The sequence below is a fragment of the Suricata suricatta genome, chromosome 16 (genome assembly GCF_006229205.1).
Source record: "Suricata suricatta isolate VVHF042 chromosome 16, meerkat_22Aug2017_6uvM2_HiC, whole genome shotgun sequence".
NCBI classification, from domain to species: domain Eukaryota; kingdom Metazoa; phylum Chordata; class Mammalia; order Carnivora; family Herpestidae; genus Suricata; species Suricata suricatta.
In genome coordinates this window covers 26,293,174-26,311,831 of record NC_043715.1, presented here as the reverse complement: position 1 = coordinate 26,311,831, position 18,658 = coordinate 26,293,174, and the positions used below count along the sequence as shown (strand labels likewise).

General features: G+C 56.7%; 1 protein-coding gene across 5 annotated transcripts in view; it reads left to right on the top strand.

Annotated features, from left to right (window-relative positions):
- The window catches only part of CPNE2 (copine 2), a 46,737-nt gene extending 28,088 nt beyond the window's left edge, over positions 1 to 18,649 (top strand). For 2 of the 5 annotated variants that reach the window (XM_029924905.1, XM_029924906.1), the window contains exons 10-18: positions 782 to 841; positions 2,632 to 2,765; positions 4,808 to 4,862; positions 9,850 to 9,901; positions 11,277 to 11,410; positions 14,653 to 14,727; positions 15,754 to 15,894; positions 17,828 to 18,064; positions 18,417 to 18,649. In XM_029924905.1, the coding sequence (XP_029780765.1) occupies positions 782 to 841; positions 2,632 to 2,765; positions 4,808 to 4,862; positions 9,850 to 9,901; positions 11,277 to 11,410; positions 14,653 to 14,727; positions 15,754 to 15,894; positions 17,828 to 18,064; positions 18,417 to 18,494 (966 nt within the window). In that variant the 3' untranslated portion in view covers positions 18,495 to 18,649. Of the gene's footprint in view, positions 1 to 781; positions 842 to 2,631; positions 2,766 to 4,807; positions 4,863 to 9,849; positions 9,902 to 11,276; positions 11,411 to 14,652; positions 14,728 to 15,753; positions 17,784 to 17,827; positions 18,065 to 18,416 lie in introns of those variants that run through there. The other 3 variants (XM_029924907.1, XM_029924908.1, XM_029924909.1) reach the window with 3 other exon arrangements.
- The last annotated feature ends 9 nt before the right edge of the window (positions 18,650 to 18,658 follow it).

The window sequence follows — 18,658 nt, the reverse complement described above, 5'->3', positions numbered from 1 at the left end:
TGGAGTCCCCGTGGCCTGGCTGGGGTTCCCAGGACTGTCACGACGCAGCAGTGCTCTGTGAAAGCTGATCTGTCAGGTTACAGCGTCGTGATTTTGGGGCCTTGTGCCTGACACTTCTATCCCTCACGTTCCCCTTCATGATTTTTGGCACCTGTTTTACTTATTCCTTTTTGTAATCAGCCCTTCTCCCCATTCTTGGATTTTTGGGTTTGTGTGGCTGGTTGGGTTTTGCTTTTGTTTTTACTTAAATACACGTATTTTGAAAAGAACCCCCTTCTAACTCCACCAAAATTGGAAGGCCAGTATCCTTTGTCAAAAGGAGCAAAGACCATCAAAACCAACAGAGTGTTTTAGTAGCGTTAGTAATTTATGGCAGAAGGCCTTGAGCCGGAGGCCTGGGCTCTCTCTGTTCAGAGCGGAGGTTGGTCAGGGCTTAAGGACCGAACAGCAGAAAATTGAGATTTTCTCTGCCGTGTAATTGGTAGGTATAACTGACACTGTGCCCTTGGGCCCTGCCTGGAATCATCGTGTGCACACGCGCGCGCGCGTGTGTGTGTGTGTGTGTGTGTGTGTGTGTGTGTCTCACCCACTGGAACTGTTGCTCTGAGTGCTTTGTTATAGAGAGATTGGGGTTTGGTTGTAATGAGCCCCGGTCTTCTCGTGGCCTCCCTGACTCTCCTAAGGTTTCAGGGCACAGAGCAATCAGCTCCCCAAAGGCCATTTTGGGGTCTTGTGGCCAGGTGGAGAGCAGGGACCCACTGACCCCGCTGATTCCTTCTAGATAAACCGGGACTACTCCTTCCTGGACTACATCCTGGGAGGCTGCCAGCTCATGTTCACAGTAAGTCTCTCCCCCCAGCGCCGCCCCCCACCCAACCCCAGCCAGGCTCCTCCCTAAGGGCTTGGGCACCTGCTGTAGCAGGAGGGACATGGGGGTAAACTTCAGGAAGGACTTCTCCAGGGCAGAGGGCGTGTCTGGCCCAGAGGACAGCACTTAGGTGGCTGCACCTGAGTCAGGGCGTAGCTGGAGGTGAGGGCTGCCCAGCTCTCCGAGGATTGCTGGCTGCACCTCTCCAGCAGGAAAAGAAGCCAGATTCTTGTTTGATGGTCAGAAGGTCTTCCTGCCTCCTCTGCTACCCTTCTGGTTTGCTCATTCGGTTCCATGCACACAGGACCACACCCTTCCCCCAAGACGCCAAGCTCCCTTCTGTCCTAGGGCTTTGCATATGCTGCTCCCTTTGTCTGGAACGCCCTGCCATCCTTCAGGCCAGGGCATAGAGGTCACCTCCTCAGGGAGGCCTCCCCTGACGCCTCCTGGTTTCTCCTTGTCTCTTCTCCTGTTATGTGATCTTCAGGACACTGGCCACTCTGAAATTATTTAAGTGTTTTTTTCTCTTGTCCCTGTTTGTCCCACCCTGCAGACTGTGAGTACCGTTAATTCAGGGATTTTGTTTTGTTTCTGTACCAACCTCAGCAAGTCACTCCGTGCCTGGCACACAGTAGGTATTCAGTCAATCCAGTAAATGAATTGTGCCTCTGCCTGTGGCCTGGGGTGTATGCCCCACAGACCGGCCCCGTCCATCAGGGCTTATGCTCCTCACCGGAAAGGGACTTTGGGGCCCAGGGGTCCTGCTGGGGTCCCATGCTCTGCCCACCTCCCTGCCTGGCTCAATCACTCTCCGCCACCACCTCTAGGTTCCCTGGGACTGGAGGTCATCTGCATGACCGTTTGGAGTCAGGGGATTGATCTTGTTAATCTCTGACCCCACTGGTCACCACTGCCCCCTCATTCCGATAGGCTGGGTTCTCCTGTTCCTCGTGTGTGTGTGTGTGTGTGTGTGTGTGTGTGTGTGTGTGTGTGTTCGTTCAACAAATGGATCTCACGATGACCAAGCTCTAACGTGGCCGTCTTTCTCCCTGGATCCCTCTCCTAATTCCCCCTTGCCAGGCAGGCTTGCCCGCTCATCTGCCAGCCCTCCAGGGGCTGGGCTGGAGTTCCCTGCTGGCTGAGAGAGCTGATATCAGCCTCAGCCCCTGTGGGGCCCCCTCCCTGGTGCTCTGTGCTGGGTCCTGGCCCTGGCTTTGGGGGCATGGATCTTACCTACAGTGGGCACCACCGTACCAGGCAGCCCTGGATCTCAGGCCCCTTGGTGGTTTGAGGGACAATGTGGACAGGGCTTGAGGGGAGGGAGGGTGTCTGGGAAGGCTTCTGTGGGGCAGCAGATCCACAGTGGGCCTGGATGATGGAAGGGAATTAGGGAGAAAAGATGGCCTGGCTCTTTAGGTAGAGGGAACCTCATGAATAAAGGCTTGGAAATGGAAACAGATGAGTGTGTGGGTAGTGACAGTGAGGGGGAGAAAGGAAATTGGGACTATGAGTTGGCTTTATATCACATCTGGGCAATAGACTTCACGCTTGAGCAATAGGAAGCCAAATGGCAATAGAACCAAATGGCATTGGAACCAAAGGAGTGACACAGTTCCAGGTTTCCGACCATCTTATGGAGGGATGGGTTGGCACTAGGAGATGAGTGGGCTTCCCATGTCCCATCAGCCTCCTTCCCTGGGGGTGCTATAGGGACCCTGGTCTGTGACCACTCTGGTGGCCTTTCCCCCCTCCCCCCACTACAGGTTGGGATAGACTTCACAGCCTCCAATGGGAATCCCCTGGACCCTTCCTCTTTGCACTATATCAACCCCATGGGCACCAACGAGTATCTGTCAGCCATCTGGGCTGTTGGGCAGATCATTCAGGACTATGACAGGTAAGCTTGGGGAGGGACTGTGGAGATCAGCTCCGGCTCCATCCAACCAGGAAATTCAGCTTCTCAAAGCCGGAAGGGACCCAGAGATCATCAAACCTAGGAAAGGCCAACACATGACATGCCTTCTTGCCCTTTCCTACACCTGTGGCAGACATTGCTAGTCAATTGCTGACCTCCTAACCTACGGAGCCCAGATCCACACTGGAATCCTCCTCCATATGGTACACCAAGTAGCCAGTAAGAAAAGGAATCAAGATAGAAAATGACACTTGTTTGCTATGGTTGCAGCTTTCCCTTATAGAGCTGGGGAAATGTAGGCTTGTAGAGAATGTATCCAGAGTCACACAGATCAGGGGGACTAGCACCCAGGCATTCTGATTCCTGGGCCTGGCACCTAATGGCCTAATAATAGTCTCACTCCTGTTGGGAACTTGGAAGGAGCAGCCAGCATGTGGGCCCTCTTCCCACGACATGCTTTCTGAGCTCTGAGTTAAGGAGGGAGCGACAGTGGAAAGTCGGTGAAGGAAAGCTGTAGGGGTGTGGCCTTGGAGGATCAGAAGTCACTTGAAGGTTACGGCATCATTGCCATAGGTGGTGCTTGTTGGAACCTCCAGGCCAGAGGGTGGAATGACTAGGAAACCAAAACATGGGGGAAAGGGGAGGAAGGCACAGGTGCCAGAGATTTGGCAGGAACAACAAATAGCAAACTCAGGAATCCTGTGTGCACTTGGCCTCCTCGAGAGAGGAAGCCTTAGGACCAGCGTCTGATTCCCGGGGCCTAAGGGGTGGCTGTGACCCCTGACTGCATTAAGAGAGGTATAGCCCATAGGGCAAGGGAGGTGAAAGTCCCCATCTTCAAGGTTGGGTAGAGAAGCCTGCCGTTGCCGCTCTCCTGGTATCCAGCTGGCCACTCAGTCCCTTCACTGAGCCTCCTCATGGGCACTCAGACTTCGCAAAGAAGGTTCCAGTAAGCTCTGGGCCCCTGCCCCTGCCCTACCCTCTTGCCCTCTTCTCATCTCAGTGAGAGGCACTACCACTCACCCCAAACCCTTCCCTTTCTCCTTCCCTTATCTCCCCCATGTTCTTTGAGCAAATCCTTTCAAAACCCAATTGATTCTAGCCCCTTCCCCACCCCTGCTGCTCCCAGCCTCTTCGAGCCACCGCCCCTTCCCTCCCAGACCACTTCAGTGGGCTCCTCACTGGTCTCCATGCTTCTGTCCTAGTACCTGACAGTGTTTCCTCCACACAACAGCCAGGGGGTACACAGGCTGAGTGGATGAACAGGTGAGAGCTGGTCCCTGCCCTCGGGGAGTTTCCTCTCCGGGAGGAAGACAGGGAAGAAGTCACTGGAGTTCTGAGAGAGCAGCTTCCATGTGAGGCAGGAGCTTGGGAGCACCAAAGGAGGCATCCTCCGGCCTCAGGGAAACCCACAGAGAGAGAGGGGGCCATTTGAGTTGGGCCTTAGTGGACGAGCAGGAGTTTGCCACAGGGAACAGGCTGGGGACAAGGAGGGATATAGCGTGATTGAAATAGGAGCGTGAGGGGCACAGCTAGTGGCCAGTGGCCAGGGCCGGGGCAGTGGGGTCTGAGGGAGGGCAGGTGGAAGGTCCTCGGGCTGGATGATGAAGGGCTTTGACACTAAGTCAGGGTTCTCATTTAGGAAAAGTCTTCCCAGCCATAAAAGGGAGGTTGAGAGACAGTGTATTTCTGTAATGACTGTGGTTTAGTGGATGCCCGAGGTCCAGCCTTTTAGAGCTGCATCCAGACCCATCAGTTAGAAGTGCTGGGATTGATTAGCCATGTCTGCCACAGGTGGGGCTAGGGTCAAGCCTCGTATTCACCAGATACTTAAAGGTGGGTGTGAGCTCACTAGATCATTCCAACAGAGCTCTTTCTGGAGGTGGTGGGCTTTTTTCTTCTGTCCTTGGAAGTGTGCAAGACAGAGTGGGCCCAGCCCTGGGAGGGGACTGGGAAGGGCGCGTGTGGGCAGGTAAGGCCTCTGACCAGATGTCTTACAGTAGTTTTCTCCTGTCTCTGATTAGTGACAAGATGTTTCCTGCTCTGGGCTTTGGGGCCCAGTTACCCCCAGACTGGAAGGTGAGTGGAGCTGGACTGCTTCCTTTTGGTCGAGATGGGATTTGTGTGTGTGGCCTCTCTGGAATCTGGAAGGAGCTGGAGGCCCAGCTGCCCTGTGTGCATTTACCCCAACCTCGCACTCCTTTCTCAGCCTGAACCTCACGTAGGCACTGGGGGCTGTAATGTGCAGGGGAGTTAGGGTCTCTGACCTCCCGGTATTCAAGTCAGGTGGAGAAGACAAACAGGATGCCAGATTTGGGAAACAAAAACCCAGGATACCCAGTGAAGTTTGAATTTTAGATAAACACAGTCTTTTAAAGGATAAGTATGTCCTAAATATTGCCTGGGACATACTTATCCTAAAAACTTACCCATTGTTTAACTGGAATTCAAATTGAATGGGGCACCCTATATTCTACTGGCAGCCCCAAAGACTGACAGCTCATCAGTGCTGGGAAGGGGCAGCATGGGCCTGGGAAGAGTTGAAAGGAGGAGCCCTAACCCGGCCTGGGGGTAGAGGGGAAGGCTTCCTGGAGGAGGCAAGGTCTAAGTCAAAGAGGAGTTTGTAGAGTGCCTGGGGTTGATGAGGGGGCACAGAGTGTTCAGAGTAGAGAAAAAAGCTTTGCAAAACCTGGGAAGCAGGGGGACTGGGCGAGTTGGAGGAACTAAAAGAAGGTAGCCATGATGGCCTCTCTGTGGAAGACGAGAGAGACGTGGCTAGTGCGGGGGTGGAGCAGCCATTGGGGGCCTCAAATGCTGATTAAACTGCAATGGGCAGCCACTGGAGGGTCCATGTAGGGTGTTATAATCTGGTTGGCATTTCGAAGATTTGTTTTTAATGTTTTTTATTTATTTTGAGAGAGAGCATGTGCATTTCACACTCGAGAGAGTGGGGGAGGGGCAGAGAGAGGGAGAGAGAATCCCAGCAGGCTCTGCGCTGTCAACACAGAGCCCAGTGCGGGGCTCAATCCTAATGATCTTGAGATCATGACCTGGGCCAAAATCAAGAGTTGGACACTTAATCCCAGGCACCCGTTTTTAAAGATTTTCTTTAATGCTTTTTAGTTTTTTGAGAGAACGAAAGCAGTTGGCATTTTGAAGGCCTGCTTTGGCTGCTGAGTGGGGACTGGCTAGGGTGGGCCAGATGGAGGGATGAAGAGGAGAGATGTCCATTCTCCAGGTGGAAGGCCAGAGGCTCAGGGGACTTGCCCAAGGCCATGTTCACAGCAGGGAGCCTGGATTCCAGCAGGGCAGATGGACTTTTCCATTTGTTCTCAGAATCTGCCGCCTCTCCAGTGAGAAGCCTGGGGCTGTTGTGGGCACAGGTTCCTAAGCCTGCACAGGTGTCTCAGCTGGTGCCCTGTCTTGCTGCCCTGCTGTGACCCACACTGCTTCCGGAGTGAGGATTGCCCTCCCGCCCTCTCTGGGGAGGACCGTCTTCCTCTAGGATTTTAGGGAGCGACTCTGTGGCCTCCTGGCCACCTTACGGTGCGGGGTTGGGGGGTGGGGTGGGGGCAGGACCCTGCAGGAGCAAAGCTGGGCCTCTGGGCAGACAGTGATGCCACTGGGGGCAGGGCAGGCTGGTGCGGCCAGGCCCAGCTTGAGCCCGTTGCTAGGACACCAGCCGGCTTTGAAAGAACTCTGGCTGAATGAGATGTTTTCTCCCTCAAAAGCCTCCTTGGAAATGTCACAGGGCAACTCTGGGGCGGCTTGGGCTTGGCCAGGCTGGAGGGCCCGGTGGCGCCAGGAGGGATGTGGGAGCCAGGCTGGGTGAAGGCAGATGCCAGTCCTGGCCCCTCCCAGCCCCTCCCAGGCCCTTCCCTCCCTCTTATTCTAGCTGCTCTTGCTCCTGCCTCTTGAACCTTCTTTCATTGATTCCCACCTCAGGGCCTTTGCGCGTGGCCTTCCCCTGGCCTCTTGTTCCTTTTCCCTTTTTTTCCCCACTCTGGAGGCCAAGATATCACTCCCTCTGGGAGGCCTTCCCTGAGGGAGCTCATGTGGAACCCTCCTCTCCTCCTGGGCACTGTCTTCACGGAACTTTATGGTCACCTCTGTACGCGTGGGTTTGCCTGTCTGTCGCTTCCCTCCAGGACTTAACAGTCGGGAGGGCCCTAGGAGCATGTGCTTTGGGACCTTCGGTCCTCCCTGGGGCTGGGCCAGCTGTGCCCGCAGCAGACCCCTACCCTGGGCGGTGGCTGAGAGACTCAGGAAGCATTTTCCTGAGGAGGTGACATGAAGGCTTGGATGTTCAAAAGGAGCCAGAGTTGGTCAGATGAAGAGAGGGATGAGGCAGGAAGGAGCAGGTGTGCAAAGGTCTGCGGTGGGAAATGCACAGTCCATGACTCTCCCCTCTGTGAGGATGGGGTAGGTGAGGCTCAGAGAGGACAGTCCCTCTGGAGCCCCTTCAGCTCCCTCCCCCAGGCCCTGCCCCTGCCCAGGCCACAGGGAGCAACATCTTAAGTAGCTCACTGACTTCGGGCCAGGCTGGGTGAACAGATCCACTGATTGTCACAAGGCAGCAGGGAGTCCCAGGACAAAGACCTGTGGCCAGCAGGCCCCAGGGGGGCCCTAATCTGGCTTATGGCCTCCAGGGAACTTGTCCTGTTTACTGGCATTGCTTAGGCACAACAGGGCAGCAAGCATGGGAGGGGGCTGGGCCCCTGAGCTCGTGTCTCCCAGATCTGGTTCTGGCTGTGCCAGTGGCTCACCCGTGTCACCTGGGCATCCCCTGCCCCATTCTGAACCTCAGTCTTTTGACCTGTGAAATGGAGCTGCTGGACGAGGTGACCTGAGGGGCATCTGGGCTGGATGGATGACCTCTGCTGCCCCACCCACTTGGACCACCAAGCCCTCCTGCAAAGAAAGGGGGGGGAAGCAGTGAGGAATAAAGAGTTTGGGTGGCCGAGAAAACAGATGACTCCATTCCTATCAGGAAGGGGCTTTCCCCCGTGGTCTCTAAAATTTCCTAAAATCTGATTTTGCAAGAAGTCATTGGCCCATGGAGGCCTGTTTCCTTGGCAACCACTTTCCTCTCTCAACCCCTCGGTACAAGCCCCCCTCTTAATCTCTATAGAGGCTCATGAAGTTGCCATGGCAATGAGGACCTCCAGCCCCCACAGCTGGAGCCCAGATTGGGGTCAGGATGGAGAGGGCCCCAGGGTAGAGAGCTGGCCCGAGACAGTCATTAGGGGACAGGCTCCATGCCAGCCTTTAGGGTTGAGGGAGCAAAGAACAGAAAAGCTGTTGCCCAGAACAGCGACGTGCCTTCTCCTCAGGCCACCCAGTCACCCATAGGGCCCTCCTGGGCAAACTCCTCGAGCTGTCTCGTCCCTCTTGGCCCAGGAGGGCTCAGCAAGGCCAGGACTCCCAACTCCCTCTGGAGGCATGAGGGGCTTGGGTCTTAGGCCTGTTCTGCTGCGTGGCCTTGGCACCTGGCTTCCCCTTTCTGGGCCTCAGTTTGCTTCCTTGTGAAATGGGCACATCGGACTTGGTGCCTTCTATCACACATGGAGAATCTCGGAGCTAGAGTCCGCCTGGGACAGTTTGTGCCCAGACTAAAGCTCTCACCCGGCAGATACTCCCCTAGACCTCTTCACCTTCCTAACTAAAAACCCGTGGAAGAGTGTGAGAAGGCGGAGGAGGGTCGGTAAAGTATCCTCCAGCCTGAGAAGTCGCTTTAGGATGGAAAAACGAAGCGGGCCGCTCCCGTTTACACAACTTGATTGAGGGTAACCTGATGGGCAAGCAGGATCTTCAACCACAGCTGCTCCAGAGTAAGGGGCCTGGGGGTAAGGTCGCAGGGTAGTTACCTCAAGTGGGGCCCTCTGTGTGCGTGCTTCTCTCCTGGTTAGCTCAAGTAGGGCCTTCTGTGCACCACTTTAAAAAGATCAGCACAAGCCCTCTTGCATTCCCGTGCGGCCTTACATTAACCTCCTCGGGGCCTAGAACACGTAGCCCCGAGGGAGGTCATGGCGCAGACGCAAACAAGCTGGAGTCCTTTTCCGCACCCCTACCGCCAGGGACGCCTTCGGAGGTTAGTGGGTTTGGGAGCAGCTTAACCTCTGTTCTAGTCCCAACCTTGTCCTTCAGGCAACGTGAGAGCCTGGGAACATTCTAGACCATTCTGGGTCTATTTCATGTCTGGAAATGGGGTAATAATAACAGGCCTTTTCCCATCAGGTCATTGCCAGGAGTGAGGGGATGCCTGCAAAACTCTAAATGTGGGGGGGTGGCATGTGGTGGGGGGGGCTGCGTGGGGATTTTGGCTGTGAGACGGCTGCGGGACAGAGCGTGGGGAGGGCCCCATTGGAGGCCTGGGTTCCGCGGCCCTGAATGGTGTCTAGTTCTTGTTCCTCTGTGTTCCCAGATCGGGAGTGTGCAGGATGACCCATAGGGCTGGGGACTGGGTCTGGAGGCAGAGAAACCGGACCTGGCCCCAGGGAAACTATGATAGCCCTTCCTATCTCCCCTCTCCCGCATCCCTCTGGCCCCATTATGCTTCCTCATCCCCAGTCCAGCTCTGAGCAGGTTGTCCGACAATCCCCAGTTTGGCTGGCTGGCATAATGCGGGCTCCTTTGTTAGCACTCGTGCTGTTAAATTGCAGGGAAGCCCTCGGGGCCCCGAGAAATGGAATGGCAGTGATGGCATGTTAAAAAGGGGCAGTCCGGGTGCTCCTAGAACCCACCTGGATGCCCTCAGAAGCCTCTCTGTCCCACGTAGGGACTGTCTTAGTGGGGCGAGGAGACGCAGCAGCATGACGCCCCCCCCCCCCAAGAGATTGGGGTGATGTGGCACCCATTACGAAATGAGGGTAGTCAGACCTCTCTGTGTGGCTCAGCCCCTGCAGTGGAGGTGAAAGAAGATGGGGGGGGGATCAGTAGCCTTGACCTGGGGGTGGGGATGGGGCTTGAGGAGCCCGGTGCCCCCAGAGAGAGACTTGGCCCGGCAGTGGGTGGGGCTTGGAGCCAGGAGGCTGCGGCTCAGCTCAACATTCTCTCTGCCTTTCAGGTCTCCCATGAGTTTGCCATCAACTTCAACCCCACGAACCCCTTCTGCTCAGGTGAGTGCTGAGCCCACCTGACTCTGCACTGACAGTGGGAGGGGCAGAGTATAGGCTTTGTCTTTGTCTCCCTTCCCCGTGGCCTCATGCTTGCTCATAATGACTGATGGGGAAGAGCTGGAGGTTGCAGTCAGGTGGTCCTGGATTCAAGGCCGGCTGCTGCCCTTTGCTGGCTGTGTGGAGAGATCACTGCACCTCTCTGGGCCTCTGCCTCCTCACCTGCTTAGCTCTCCTCACTGGGTAGTCGGGTGACAAGTCAGGGAAGCTTTGACAGGAAGCCCTGTGTAGGACAGGAGGAGGTGAGGGTGGCAAATTATATGCCTGCCTCTCACCTCCCACCTGCCCTTGCTGGGAGGACCCAGCCCTAACCCCACCCTGCTCCCTGAGCCTTCCACACAGAGCCTTGGCCCCAAGGACTGAGGGTTGGTAGAAGGGTGGGGGGAGGGGAGAAAAAGGGGCAGGCAGCGAGTGTGGTGCCTGTGCTCAGCCCTGCCCCCTCCGAGGCCTAAGAGAATTTCTGAGCCTACAGAATCATTTAAACTATTGGAAGAAGGGGGTTCCAGGTGGGTACGGAAGAGGGTGGTCCCTGCCATCGCGAGAACTTCCAGCCTAGGTTTGGGTATAGCATCTGCCTTCCCTGGGGTTTCCCAAAGCTGGGCCCTGTTTGCACTTGGAAGGGAAATGCATCAAGTCGCCAGCTTGGGAATGATGCTGTGACTCTGAAGCCACGAGCGTCTGTCTGTTGGCTACAAATGGAGCCCCTCTACTGTTCCTGGGCTCTGCTTAGTTTGGAGCTGGTCTCTAGAGACTTTGTCCAAAATCAGGTTGGTCAACCTCCTCCCCAGCCAGAGGCCTCCTGGACAGGACCACAGGGCAGTGGGCTATTAGGCTCATAATGGTGGCCGTTTACAGAGCATCTACTGCGTGCAGGGGCTGTGCAAACCAGTCCTTTCCCCCTGTCCCCCAGCAACCCTCAGCAAAAGCCATAGCATGTCCAGAATGGACCTCACGATGGCTGGCTGCCGGGTCCCATCTCTGTGAAGAGCCTGCTCGGTCCCCTCCTGTCAACTGCCCAAGAGTGAAGATGATCAGTCCCATTGACAGACCAGGACACAAACTCAGAAAGATTAAATCACTTGCCTTAGCTAAGAAGTGGCCAAGGCAGGATTTAAACTCCGGTATGCCTGACTCCATATTCAGGGCTCTTTGCCTTATACGTGGCCCTGCCCTCTGGGAGCTTCTAATCTCATGGGACCCCCACTGGCCACCACAGGGGCATTTAGGGTGAGCATGAAATAAAGTAGGGTCTGCAAATGGGATAAGGGTGGGGGAAGGGCCGGGGGACCTGACTGATGCAGTCTTCTCCTCATGGCAGGTGTGGATGGCATCGCCCAGGCATACTCGGCCTGCCTGCCGCACATCCGCTTCTACGGCCCCACCAACTTCTCACCTATCGTCAACCATGTGGCTCGGTTTGCAGCCCAGGCCACACAACAGCAGACAGCCACGGTGAGTAGGCAGCCAGCAGCATGGCCGTGTGGGAAAGGGCTGGCCCTGGCTGGGCCCTCCCTGCCTGATGTGAGGGAGGGCCAGCCCCAGGTCCATCTTTCCAACTCCACTCTCCCTCCACCCCCATGCGCCTGGTGAGCTGGATATTCTGCCTTCTGTGCCTCAGTTTACCTACAGGTCTGGCAAGGGGTCGGACCAAGCTCAGCTAGATTAGTCTTGGCTTTCTGGAGCACAGACTTGGAAAAGCACAGTGCTTCTGTTGATGCTTAGTAGCAAATAAGGTGGTGGTCATTGGGAGGTGCCTCCCCAGGGCAGGGGGTATTTGTTATTCCTGGGATACATGGATACCAAGAGATGGCCGTCCTTGCAGGCCCTAAAGCTACCCACTGGGGCACTGTCTGGCTTTGGTCCTGGCCCAGAGATGAGGTGAGGGCCTGGCCTGGCTGGACGCTGCCAGGGCTACTGTGTAGCATCTGGAATACATGGCAGATGGCCATCATGGGCATCTGGAACCCTGGTCATCTCCCTGCCTCCTGGCCTCAGGCCAAATGCTTGTGTTGAGGTTTGCCAAGGGTCCCCTGATCCAGTCTTCCCTCCCCCACCAGGAGTTGCCCTGACTCGACCGTTGGGAAGTCTTCTCTCCGGGCCCCAAGGGCAATGTCTTTAGTAGTACTTCCCAGGCTCTGTCCTCAGGCCCACTGGTCAGGTTCAAGCCAAGGCTGGAAACCCGGTTCCTGGCTCTGGGTGGTAGAGCCTGACCTTCCAGCGAGGAGACTTAGATCTGACTCCTGCCTGGCCACTCCCCCCAGGGGACCCTCACAAGCCACAGCCCTTCTCCTGGGCTTCCCCCTCGGAAAGGAAGAGTCACTCCAAGTCCCTTCTAGACTGTCCTTTTCATTCTACCTCCAAAACGGTCTTCTGTCATCTGACACCACAGCCACACCCTCACCCCTCTGGACCCTACAATCTATTCTGCCTAGAGTCCTTTTAACAGCAAACGTCAGAGCCCTCCCTTCCAGACACCTCCTCTCCTACTCTCCCCGCCACAGTCCTCCCTTTGTGATGCTACCACCACCCTCTTCCTGTCACTCAAACACAAGCTTGTTCCCCTCACAGAGCCTTTGCCCTGGTGACACTCTGCCTGGCTGGTCTACCCTTTCCTCAGGGTCCCCTCAGATGCCCCCGCTGTGGCCCTCTTTGACAACCCCCGGGAAGTTGCTCTCCTTCTCTGGTTGCTCTCTAGGCTCCGAGGCTGGCAGCAGCATCTGTTTGGCTACTCTGTGTCTGGTCTGTTTGGTGCGTCTTACCCCATGACTCTCAGCCCCTCGGGCCAGGGCTGCTGCTGTTGTGTTTGCCATCACCCCCTGCTGGCCTGTGGCAGGCGCTCAGCAGGCCTGCGGCTGGATGAATTTGTCCTAGGCCCTGCCTTGGATTGGGCGCTACGCAGGACTTGAGGGGCAGGAGGAGGGGACCCAGCCAGGGCCTCTCCCAGAGGGAAAGGGAGAGTAAGGATGGAGGAGGTGGGGGTTATGAGAGAGAAAGAGGACACCAGGGCTGGCCTGAGGGGGCAGGACAGCAGGACACGGTCTAGTTGTGCAGGAGGCTGAAGGGGCCTCAGGGCTCAGGCTGCCAGGGTTTGAATCCTGTCCACACTGCCTTCCTCACTGTGACTTGGGCAAATCACGTTACCTCGCTGAGCCTGTTTCCTTGTTTGTACGATGGGGTTACTAACAGGACCTACTCTGAGGTGGTGGTGGTCAGATTAGCGACATCGTGCGGGGTCTGCACCTAGGATGAGAAGGGCCAGGTGGACAGGATGGCAGAGGCCGGGACAGCAGGAACGAGGTAGGCCTGCAGGTCAGGGGAGGAGGAAGGCAGTCCCAGGTCTTCCTCAGGGAGCAGAGTCTGCTCTAGTGCCAGCCCTGCCAGGCCGAGGGCCTGAGACCAGCCCGCTTCCTGCCCTGAGCCTCTCTCCTTGATGAGATGGGAGAAAGAAAGGATCTGAGAGGATCTGGGGCAACTTGAATGGTATGGCAACCAGGGCAAGGCCTGGGAGGGACTACTTTTTAATTCTTGGGGTGCAGGGCTGGAATTGGTTGGAGGCAGCCCTTGGACTTGCACCAGCTGGAGGCCTGCCCTCTGTGAACCAGGCTGTTGTCCTGCCCAGTCTGTTACCCACCTGAGCCAGCTTTCAAAGGGCTGGAAACATAGGCCTGCTCGCTTGTTTGAAAGGAAGAAACGCAGGTGGGAGCATGAGCGAAGCCAGTGCTCTTGCCAGGCCCCACCGGCGCAGTCAGGGCAGGACTGGGCAAGGCGTGCAGCCCTGTGGGGGAGAGGTGCCTGTGTCTCCTAGGCCCCAGGTGTGCCGGGGGCCTTGGGCCCTTGGGCCTTGGGTGAGGCCAGGAAGGTGGACTTTGTATTCTGGGGAATAATTGCTGAGGGCTCCCCAGAGGGGAAACGTGGTCCTTTCTCTGTCCAGCCCTAATCTCAACACCCCTGGCGCTTTTGTCACAAACCAGTCCTTCAACCCCGGAGAGGCAGCCTCCTCTTGGCACCCTCACCCTCATGGAAGCACTACCCTGCACCCCTGTGTGACCCGGGCCATGTCTAAGCAGGAGTGGGACCAGAGCGCCTCACTCAGCCCCTCCCACCCCGATGTCCACACAGCTAGGCTTCTCCAACTCTGGTCGTGCTCTGTCCTGCATCTCCCTGTGCTCCAGGGGTGAGCTGCCCCATGGGGCCCGTCGACCTTGTTCAGACCCCAGCTGCTCCACTCGCCTGGCCATGTTACCCAAGGCGGATGGCCGAAGCTCTCTGAGCCTGTTTCCTCACCCGTACCTCGGAGGTGATACAGCAGTAGCTGCCTAATAGAAACACTGGGAGAATTCAGCCACTTGGGCACATAAATTGTTCCACACGGTGCCTGGCACACAGTGAACACTCAAGAAATGGGGGTGGCTGGATCTTCTGGGGTCACCTCTTGATGACCTGAGCACAGTGAAAATAATTTGTGGATTAACTGACACTTTGCACGGCTACTTTAGGGGCCATACGTGGCATGGCTTCACTTTCCCTGTCCCTAGATGTATGCATGCCCACTTACAGGAACTTGAGCAGGTGGTGGCAGGCGTCTCTCTGTGTGGGCCTTCCCCCTCCCCCTCCACACACACAACCCATCTTCCCGGAGCATATTTTTGTGTGGTGTTGGGGGAGATGGTGATGCGCGGCCTCTGCCCTTCCAGAGCTTGCAGGCTAGTGGGGAGCCCGGCCTGGAAACCAGCTGTGGATGCAAGGCGATCAATCCCGTGGTGACAGAGGTACAGGATCATAAAGGGGCACCCAAGCTAGGGGGCTCAGGGAAGGCTCCTTGGAAAAGTAATGTCCAGGCTTGGAAGATGCTTAAGGGTTTGCCATGAGTGGAGTGCCCCAGGCAGAGGGAACAGCGTATGCAAAGGCCAGGAGGCACTGCGTTTGGACATAACTGAAGGAAGGAGTGTTGACGTCGGAGGGGTGAGTGGGGGTATATGAGGGCCAGCAACCACAGGGCCTTGGGAGCCAGTGATGAATCTGGATTTTCTCTTGAGGGCTAAGGGGAGTCAGCCAATGAAGGGTATTAAGAGGTTCAGCTGGGGTCAGGGGACCCCCATCTTGGGACCTTCCCTCTGCCCAGAAACCCTGGGTCTTGCCCATTCCTCATTGGCTACCTAGATATCTGCTGCCCCAGGGGAGGGGGAGCTAAGAAATCGTTATCCTAGGAATCCCTCCCCACCCTCCCCTGCCTGAGTCTTCAGTCAGCTTCCAGAAATGAGTGAGGGAGCAGCTTCCCCAGACTGCCTGGAACTGTCATGGTCGATTTTTTACAAATCAAATCACATGTTAAATGCATTAGGGGAAGTGACTATTCACAGTCCCAGAAGCCTGAAGAACCTCTGGGTAAAAGCAAAAGATACTCCATCCTTGAATTGTAACAGGAGTTTTAATGTTGGCCGGCTGTGTTTCTGGAGCTGGAACAGGGGGCCAGACCTGAGAGATGTGGAAGACGCTGCCTTGAGGAGCCCTCGGGGTGTGGGGGGAGAGGAGTGTCCAGAGGAGACCTTATGCTGGCAGGGGAAGTGGAGCTCAGGGCAGGGGAGGGCCTTCCATCTGCTTGGGATGGAGGTGTGGACGCTCAGATGGGTCTTGGAGCAGTGGCTGGAAGCATATGCCAGGCAAGGGGAGAGGCATCAGGAAGGGCATGGAGATAGGAAAGCTTGGGGTTGGGGAGATCCGGGACTCTCTGTGGGGACAGCAGAGCCCCCTTCCTCCCTCCTCCTGCTAATGCCCTTTATTCTCCTCTTCCACAGCCCTCTCCCACTTCTGTCTTGGAGGTGGGACGGTGGACCCCTGGGGTTGTAGTGGAACTTAAGAGGCTCCTGGACAACCTGGACTCTGCCTGGAGTGGGCGAGGAGCCCAGGACTTGTTAGCGGAGGCTGGGCACATGGTCGTGAGCATTATGGCTGTCTGGCTGGCACATTAGCAAGGGCTAATGTCCAGTGCCATGGTTCTGGGCTCTTTCCTGGGCTGCTATCTTGGACACTGAGGCTGTCTGACCCGGGGTGTGGGGTGAGAGGGTGCAGAAACCTCCTCCCTCTCCACTATTGGAGAGGCCAGGCCACCAAAATGCAGGTGGTAGAGGAGGACAGTGGGGAAAGAGTCCCAGCTTTAAAGGCTTATGTTTGAATCCACACGGCCAGCTCCCAGCTGTGAGGCCTTTATCAAGTCCCTGAACTGCTCTCAGCTCCTTTCCTCATCTCTAAAGTGGGAATCACAGTGTGAGGAGGGCAAGCACTGGGCATGGGTGCTGTGTTAGCAGGGACTTCATCACCCTGCCAGTTGGTACCCGAGGTCCTGAGGGAACACAGGTCCTGTGTGTGCCCACTTCCCTGGGGAGGAGGCCTGGGGGCCGCGGGCTCCAGTCTCCTAGTGGAGAGGTGTGGCTGATTGAAAGGGGAAAGCCCAGAGGTTCGTTGGGAGGCCAGTCCTGCCCCCTGAGTGGTGAACCTGTTGACTGAGGCCAGGCCTCCTCCCTACCCCCAGGTTAGGTCCCCAGGAACAATGGAGGGCTACAGGGGGACAAGGGTGTAGCTTGGGTTATAAGGCCCCCCAACCACCGAGGGCGGCAGGGGAGAAGAGGGGGGCAGGCAGCAGCTGCCCTCCACTGCAGGGATCCAGGCTGCCATCTCCATAGCAACAGGTATCCCCAGCCTAGGGCTAGGTCTCTTAAAGGCACAGTGCAGAAGGTGCTGCATGGCCGGCATAGGGAGCCAGGGGGGTTAGAATGGTGTGTCTATGCCTCTACTCGGCTCGCTCGCTTGGGCCACAGCCGTGAGGTACAAGCAGGAGAGCAGGGCCTCCGAGGAGGCTGAACTTGGAGCCTCTGTATGTTCCCCAGGGAGCAAATGGCTTTGAAAGGCCAGGTGCTTACCTGGGGTCTGGCTTGGGTCTGCCCTCGATGACCTGGACTAGGATGGGTCCCCCATTGCCTCTCCAGAGGATCAGGCGAGAAGGCAAAGCCTCAGAGTTTTAGGGCCACATAGGGCTTTTCTGTTTATTTTATAGAGGAGGAAAACCATGTTCCTCCAAAAGGGGCCAGAGAGTGCTAAGGTGAGGGCCAAGCTGAAGCTGAGGTCTCAGCCTGCTCGGAATGCTGGGTCTCTGCCCAAACCAGCCAGTGAGCCTTCCTGAGTCTCATTCACCTACCCACCTTCGCAGTTCATGCTATGGCCATGTACCACCCATGCTAATTAGTGTTTTTAAGTAATTTCATCAGGAACCTCTGTAGCCCATCTAAGTAAAAAGTTACACTTGCCGTCTGTAGAGAGTAACAGTAAAAATAAATACAACAAAGCCAACCAGATAGTGAAGCTTAACCATGGGGCCCCGAAGGGCTGCACTTCCTGGCTGTAGGAAGGAAGGTTAGCAAACGGTAGGTGTTAAAGGCAGGCTTGAATCAAATTGGGCCTCTCTGCTGGGTACCGTTTGTGGAATTTAAAGACCTGTGCAGAACTAATACCATAGCTTGATGCTCTGTTTGCTGTGTGACCCCAAGTCTACTTACTAGCAGCAGAGTCCTGCGGTCCCAGAAGCATCCGCCTACATGACCAGTGCGACTGTTAGAGGCCAGCCATGCTGATGGGGCAGGAGTGGCTCACAGGGATTTCTGTGCAGGCAAAGCAGAGCAAGGGAGGCTGGTCCCTGAGTCCGGGGAGGCCAGACTGGGTCTCCTTCCCCAGCCATGGGCCTGACTGCCAAGAACGCAGCTATCTCCTCTGGAGCGCTGCCCTCCTCCCCAGGGGTCAGGAGGTTTGGGGGCATAGGGGGGCTGGGGAAGGGGAGGGGCAGGGGCCTCAGCGCACCTGGCTGTCTCCTTCCTGCAGCAGTACTTCATCCTCCTCATCATCACGGACGGCGTCATCAGTGACATGGAGGAGACGCGCCATGCCGTGGTGCAGGCTTCCAAGCTGCCCATGTCCATCATCATCGTGGGTGTGGGCAACGCCGACTTCGCTGCCATGGAGTTCCTGGACGGCGACAGCCGCACCCTGCGCTCCCACACGGGGGAGGAGGCCGCCCGCGATATCGTGCAGTTCGTGCCCTTCCGAGAGTTCCGCAACGTGAGTGTGGGCCCGGGCTGGGCAGGGGGCACTTAGGGGACCCCAGCAGCCACAGTTAATAAGGACAAAAGGCTGGGGATTGTCTGCCTAACTTGAGGCTCCTCCCCACTCTGTTCCATTGACCCAAGAGGAGGCCCTGTGACCGTGCGAGCGAGCTCATGGGACGCACGGGCTCCAGGGCAGGGTTTCATGGAGGCGCTGCTCTCTAACCTAGGTCTTGCCCCAGAAGTTGGCAGTTATCCATGTGGGTCAAAGCCAGGCAGCTGGGGGAGGGTGGTGGTGCTCTGAGAGCAAAGGCCCAGAGGGGAGAGCCGCTTGCTGGGCGCTCTACCTCAGCCAGCATCCTTCACAGACAGAAAACGAGGCCCATTTTAGGATGGCCTCCACATCTGGGCTGGCAGCCCCGCCTTGTTCCTGGAGGTGCCTCTGAGCCTAGTTGCAGGTGACCCCAGGTCTGCCCACAAAGTTGCTGCCCTGGCAGCTGGACCACCAGGACCCCAGAGGGAGCAGAGTCTCTCAGATGCCACCCCTGTACTGCCAGCCTGGGGCCCAACTCTTATTTGAGCAGAAGCTCACGTGGGGTAAGTCCCTGAC